Source organism: Sceloporus undulatus, chromosome 1, assembly GCF_019175285.1.
Source record: "Sceloporus undulatus isolate JIND9_A2432 ecotype Alabama chromosome 1, SceUnd_v1.1, whole genome shotgun sequence".
Lineage (NCBI taxonomy): Eukaryota > Metazoa > Chordata > Lepidosauria > Squamata > Phrynosomatidae > Sceloporus > Sceloporus undulatus.
Genome location: NC_056522.1, coordinates 166,281,387 through 166,288,467, shown reverse-complemented (window position 1 = coordinate 166,288,467; position 7,081 = coordinate 166,281,387). Strand labels below are relative to the sequence as shown.

Here is a 7,081-nt window from a genome sequence, read left to right as displayed (position 1 = left end):
TTTCAACACTCTAAAATACTACAAAAATGCTAAGAATACAAAAGAATGACTGACACCCATGTGACAGCTTGCCCATCAGTATACAGAAAGCCCTAGGTACCTGCTAGGGTTTGCTTCCAGCACCCCACATTGATAACAAAATCTGTGGATGTTCAAGTTTCAAGCAAAATCCTTGGTGGAGAATATATATGCTGTGTGACCCTGGGAATATATATACCCAACTTTTTCCAGGCAAGCATTCTCTGAAGATGCCAGCTGGCAAAACATCAGGAAGAAAACGTTCTAGAACATGGCCACATAGCCCAAAAAACCCACAAAAAACAATGGATGCTGGTCATGAAAGCCTTCGACTTCACAATAATACTAATACTTGGTAATTCCAAGACTAGAACCTGAACCTACATGAAAAACCCAAACTATTAGAACTATGTTAAATTTAAACGTAATTTATTCAATTGTATGTACCAAAACAACTGGATCGTAATTCTGTTGATTTTAAGTGAGGGAGATGAAGTATGGATGAACAACCTCTGGTTCCCTACAGAGATGAGAGCTTCGTTGTTATGGTGCATCTCAGATGTCAATAACTTTGAGGTGGCCAGGAAAGGGACCCATTCTGCAGACTGTTTTTCCAGGTCTCCCCATGCCCCACTTAAATCCTGTACTTCAGTTTTCTACCATCTGAAGCTTTATTCTGTTGACTGTTAACAACAGCCTCAGCAACCTTGCAGGCATGCTGACAAACAGACACATACCTACTGGTGTGCTTGATTTTGAGGGCTTGGCATAGTCACAAATATGTATGCGCTGAACTGGGGCTAGGAGGGGAAAGTTGTAGTTGTGCCTTATTGTAGGTGCATGTCCAAGGTTTTTGTTAACTGTAACATAAAACTGTAAAACGTTAGCTGGGGAAACTGCTTTCCTCCCACTGGCCTGCTGCTCCAATCAGAGAGCAGCCCTGCATCTCCCTCATTTCTGACAACTATTTAGCAACTGAGCTCAGCTAAAGTTTCCAAAAAAGTTAGAATAACTTCCTCTCTCCAAGACCTCAATTTTTTTGCACAGCCCGGTCCTTGAAATAAGATCCCTTCAAGAGACCTGGAAAACGTTTGCTCAGCAAAACCCTTTCTGTTTTTCCAAAGGCTGTGTCTCTGGAATTTTAAAACACAGAGAGAGAGAGACACCCACCATTTAAGGAGGGGGGAGAATTCTTTTTTTCCCCTCCCACCCCTCCTTAGAGAAAGAATGGAAGAAAGTTCTAGTTCTCCTGTTTCTCCTGTGGATAGCTTGGGGACTAGCGAAGAGGAGCTGGAGAGGCAGCCAAAGAGATTTGGGAGGAAGAGGAGAAACAGTAAGAAGTCCAGCGAAGATGGAAGCCCAACGCCAGGCAAAAGAGGAAAGAAGTCCAGCCCGGGTGCCCAGTCTTACGAGGAGCTCCAAAGCCAACGGATTCTTGCTAATGTCCGAGAGAGGCAGAGGACTCAGTCTCTCAATGAAGCTTTTGCTGCCTTAAGGAAAATCATCCCTACACTGCCTTCTGACAAACTCAGTAAAATCCAGACTCTCAAGCTGGCTTCCAGGTACATAGACTTCCTTTACCAGGTGCTCCAGAGCGATGAGATGGACAATAAGATGACCAGCTGCAGCTATGTGGCTCACGAGAGGCTCAGTTATGCCTTTTCGGTGTGGCGGATGGAAGGAGCTTGGTCAATGTCTGCCTCACACTAGTCAGCGGCATCAGGGTAAAACCAGCGCGACTATCAACATGGTAGGTATTGGAGTCTTATTACAGTGATAAATGGGGCCAAAGACGCAATGTCGTGAGGTTGCGAGAAACTGTGGAGTCAAAATCTCAGCACCATAATGGGCTTATTTGGCAGTTGTTCCGATTTGCACAGCCTCAGTTCCCTTTCTGGAAAACTGAAATCACAGGAGTAGATTCATACAGAATCCTTCCTGTTATCATGCAGGCTAGGAATCTAGATTTTATTTTAGTGAAGCAAAGGTCAAGATGAAAAATTCACTGTCACTAGCCTTTTCTTTCCTTTCCTTTCGTTTCCTTTCCTTTCTTTTTAAACCCCAAAAGGACCTAAATAAAATTCCCTTTACCAGTATTTTTAGGAAAAATCTTCAGAATCTAGGCCTTGTGACATTAGTAACAAATCTTTGTAACAAATGCAGGCATCTTCTATGGGAAAATGGTTTTATTGACCACACGACGTATAAATGTCTAGGCACAGAGCGAGGGAGAAGGAATACAGCTGTCACTGCAAACATTTCATACCACAAAGGGAATGGCAAGACGGAATGATCCTTCTTCCGATGTTGGAAAGTCTGCATTTGTCACAATGAATTTTAAAAGGGGAAAGAAGACAAGAAATTGACAAGCAAGATCAGAAGTAATGGCTAGTAGAGGACTGAAGGGTAGTTCGCTTTTAGGGGTTTGGTAATAGATGAAGAAAGCAGGCATTCTGCATTTTTACAGTGTTGTCCTTTTGGGGTGAGTGTGAGGGGTCAGCCCTTCTTTAAACAGCCAGCTCCATTCTGGTCTTAGTGAGAGTTTGTAGGTTAAACAGATGTTCAGTATTTGTTTTGTTTGAGCTTTGCCCCTCCCATGTTGCATATGAAAGGTAAACACAGAGCCAACATTTTTAGTCACTTCTGGTTTGATTTGTTTCCACTGAACACCAAGTAATATCATTCATGCAAAGATTTAGATCTTACACTAACTTGATGTCTTGTGTCCCTCTGTTTTTCTTGTCTATTACAGGACAAAATTTAACTCTCTTATTACATGTTTGTTTGAAAAGGGTGTTTCAAAAACAAATTCATTTTTGGAATATATTTCACACTTTGCATTTGTTCAGACGAATATGGAAACAACACAGCATTTTTTTCCTCTGTGACATAAATTATATTACTATTTCATATATACCTATGGAAGCATCAAATATGTTCCATATTTCCTGTGTTTGGGCATCTGCAGAAATACAATGAGACAACAATAGGGAAAATATTATTATGATATAAATGTGGGTATCTAGACTAAAGGGTGTATTTTGCCATGTGAACTGTACTGGAGGGGGGGATATGTTCCCAATTTGGATACAAAATTAAATTGGCAGGAGGATTTGCAAACAGGATGTTGAGGAACCCGACAAAAATACAATTTGCAAACCTTTTTAGTACACTTTGAATACTTGTCTTTAATTTGGATTTTGTAAAAAAAAAAATGTTTGTTAAAATTAATTTGTTCTTTAAATATAGGTGTGGATGCAAGTCAGTAAAATTAAAAAAGGGGCTCTATCTCACAACCTTTGTTGACTCACTTCATAAACATTTTTAATAATAATGTATACTTTTGTATGTCTTTCACTTTGGTATCAGTTGAAAAGAAGCATGTATGTATATGTTTATGTATATTCAAATAAAATATCTTATATAAATGTGATTTCTAGAGTTTAAAGGGGGGGGGGGGGAATAGAAGAAGTGAAAGGTTCTCTTTGTGAGAATCCACTTCTCTCTCTGCCCCAAACAGATGTAAAATACCACAGACACATACTTTGCTAAAAGTTTAGATTGCACTTTTATTATTCATTCAGAGAAACAATAAATGCATCTTGTCTGCTTTGGTTTAACAAGGCTTTGGCTATAATCCAGATTTTTTTACTCTGAGGAAGTCCCATGAAATTGAACTGAACTGGTTCACAGCAAGTTAATGATAAGATTGCAGCCTATTTTATTATCTTCTCTTTGGGAGTCCTTTAAAACTGTACATTTAGAAACAGGCTAGGGCTAATAGCTAGTAGTTTTTATTTTCTGTATTTTAGATTGCTTTTAGTTCACAGAAGTGGGGAAACTTTTCCCATGTGTGGAGATACCAAACTTGAACACTGTAAAATCTTTTCTGAATAAAGTAAAATACTGCTTTGACACCTCTAAACGTATCACATCATGCCTAAATATAGAGCTGAAAGTTATTATCAGCCAAATGTAAGTGTCAAACACACCTTTGTGTGTACTAATGTACTGTAGACTCTTGGATACTAGCATATAGTCCACTGAGCGTCTGTTTGAATCCTGTTTAGTGTTGGAAATAGTTCTGTTTTTATGTTTTTTCATTCCTCATATTAGTACTTAATGCCTTTAACTTTGCTCACCTAATGTGTTGTTCCCATCTAGATTACCAAATGAGTAAACAGTTAATGGTGTCAGTCCTGTTAGATAAAGATATAGAGGGGAAAAACCCTCAAACAGCGAAGAATTAGGGATGTACAGATTGATAATTTTAACAACGTGGTCTATGTGATTTAATATAATATCTGGGAACATCACAAAAGCTAACAAGGCTGAAATAGTATAATACTGCAGATGGAGATTGCAATCTGGAGCATCTTTGTTCACAGTCGTTTTCACTGAAGAAAGTGAGCTTATTTCTAAGGAGATCCATTTTCTGGGCTTGTGCATCATGGAACCTAAGGTTTGCATGCTGGTCACATCATTGTCTATGTTCTCCTAGTTTACTTTTGGTCGTTGGCATTCCTAGTAGCTATAGTAAGGAACATTTGAACATTTGAGTGCCACAAAGATATAACTTGTAACCTAAACAAATAAAACTTCCAATAAATATCAAAACAAACAAGGTTAAGCTAGAATACAGTCTGCTAACAGTAGCATCAATGAATTGCCATGTAGATAGGATTATAGTTCACCACTGCATCAGTGCCACCACCAGATTGTCTGTAGCTCATCCTCATTCTCTGAATCCCATGTTCACATAATGTGAATTAGGCATACGCATTTAGTTGCATGAGTTGCATGCTGAAGTTGTGTATTTGACTCTGTGTCTTCAGACATGGGATACAGGGTATATGTTCCTTCAATGAATGGGGGGAAATTGAAAAGAAAATATTGAACTTTGAAGCAGCTACTACAAAGAGAAAACTGGGCAAACTCTGATAGAGTGCCCAATACTGGCAGATGCCAAGTAAGATGAGTGGTCTATGCAGAGCTTCAAATTAGAAAGCAAAGTCATTTTTCCTTGCAGTCGAGCCCTTGAAAAAATATACTTAAATAATTTTACAGGCTGATCTAGATTGGGTTTCTTAGCAGAATAAACCACTATGCTACTATGTTAACTTTTCAGTAGACCTCACTTTTCCAGAACTAGACTGTAAATGAAGACTAAGGTTTCCTCTACTCAGTTCAAAAGGCTGATTACAGCAAATGTACTCAATTGTCAGATGTTTCCCTATACTCTTTTCTGCCTGTAAAGGAATCATTGTGGGCATATCCACACTGACCGAAAAGTCCCAGATATTGTTCCTTTTCTTTCTGATTTTATACTCTGTTAAAATAAGCCAACCTGAGGAACTGGTGTAAAAAGTCTCTGATCATCCAGAGAGCTGACAGAAAATATTTTGAGATAAACCAAACATGCATAGACCTCCGCAATAAAATTGGAAAGAACAGGAACAAAATCTGGGACTTTCTGGTCTTTTTCATCACTTGGGAGGAACCGTAAAAGAAACAGGGCAGCCTGAGAATGTGAGGCAGTTAAAACTGTGTCCAAGGGCTGATCTTTGTAAATATCCCTTTATCCCTTTCTGTCTTTTGGCTATGAAAGTGGATCAACAATATTTCACGGTCAGAAGATGTTTTAGGATAGATAGAAAAAGAGTGAGGTAGGAAGATAGCAACGAAATATGGTAACAGAGCACATTCCATACAAACAGATCTCTTGATCAAGGAGAAGCACTTACCAAACTTCGTTCCTTTAAGATCAAGGTTTTTCAATTTTATATATATTCATTTGGAAATAGGTCCCACCAAACTCAGTGGAATTACTTCTAAACTAATCTGTATAGGAACACACTGTGCAAGCCCTTAAATTTGACAGATTCAGGTTCCTTTTTGGTAACTCTAGATGCCATTAAAATGAAGACCAGTTAACTAATATCTTTAGTCTATTGATTAGTTAACTGGTCTTCATTTTAATGGCATCTAGAGTTAACATAATAGTGTTATTCATATGACAAATTAACTACTGCTATGAAGGTTTCCTTATTTTTCAGCACATGCATTTAATTTGAAATCCATGTGAAAAATTCTGTGGGGCTATTTAGTATAATTCAGTGGGTACTCATCATAAATTGGTGATGATAAGAGTTCAGTTATGATAATGTTCTAAGGCTTTTAATTATTTTAATATGCATTGAGCAAGAATGTTTCATTGTTACACTACTGGGTGACCTTTGGCAAGTCACCCATACTCACCCTTGTGATAAGTTCGCCTTAGTATCACCTAAGTCGGAAATAACTTGAAGACACACAGTAACAACAAACTCAGTCTCCATGTCATTTAACCAGTGGAACACCTTGGAAATATGGAGTGTATGTGCGTTGTGTCTTAAGAAACAAGACGAAACAAAACAAAACTCTGTTGTGTCATGCTTGTCTTATTTTTTTAGCAAAGCTTGTATAAATCTGAGAGTTTAGTTCATGCCGTTATATATTTAAAACATTCATGCATCAGTATAATTACAGTCAGCCCTTCTTATACACGAATTTTTTTATACACGGATTCCAGCATCCACGGTTTGAAAATGTTCAAAAAAGTGTACATTTCAAATATCAAACCTTGATTTTCCATTTTTTATAAGGGACACCATTTTGCTATGTCATTATATTTAATGGGACTTGAGCATCTAGAGATTTTGTTATCCATGGGGGATCTTGGAACCAAACCCCAGCGTATAACAAGGGTCCACTGTATTTTGTTCATTTAATTATTTGAAAACATCCATAAAACGTCAGCATAGTTAATACAATTATATTTTTAAAATTCTTTAAGCTTTTTTCATAAATTAAATTCAATATGCATCACATACCTATATGTCTAAAACCGAGAAACCATGATTTCTAAACACACTTAGATAGTGTTTACTTCAGCCTTTCATAGCATGTGTATGCCATATTAAAAAAACCCACCATCCCTGAGTATTGGCCATACTACTGGTGGCTAATAGAATCATAGAATGGGTATTGTAATATTAAAAAAACCATTATATTGTGGTTTATC

At 37.7% G+C, this 7,081-nt stretch overlaps 1 protein-coding gene across 1 annotated transcript in view; it reads left to right on the top strand.

Annotated features, from left to right (window-relative positions):
- The first annotated feature begins 837 nt into the window (after positions 1 to 837).
- Positions 838 to 7,081, top strand: part of TWIST2 (twist family bHLH transcription factor 2) — a 37,488-nt gene continuing 31,244 nt past the window's right edge. Inside the window, exon 1 of the mRNA XM_042438808.1 lies at positions 838 to 1,768. Within this exon, the coding sequence (XP_042294742.1) occupies positions 1,246 to 1,728 (483 nt within the window). The 5' untranslated portion in view covers positions 838 to 1,245 and the 3' untranslated portion in view covers positions 1,729 to 1,768. The remainder of the gene's footprint in view (positions 1,769 to 7,081) is intronic.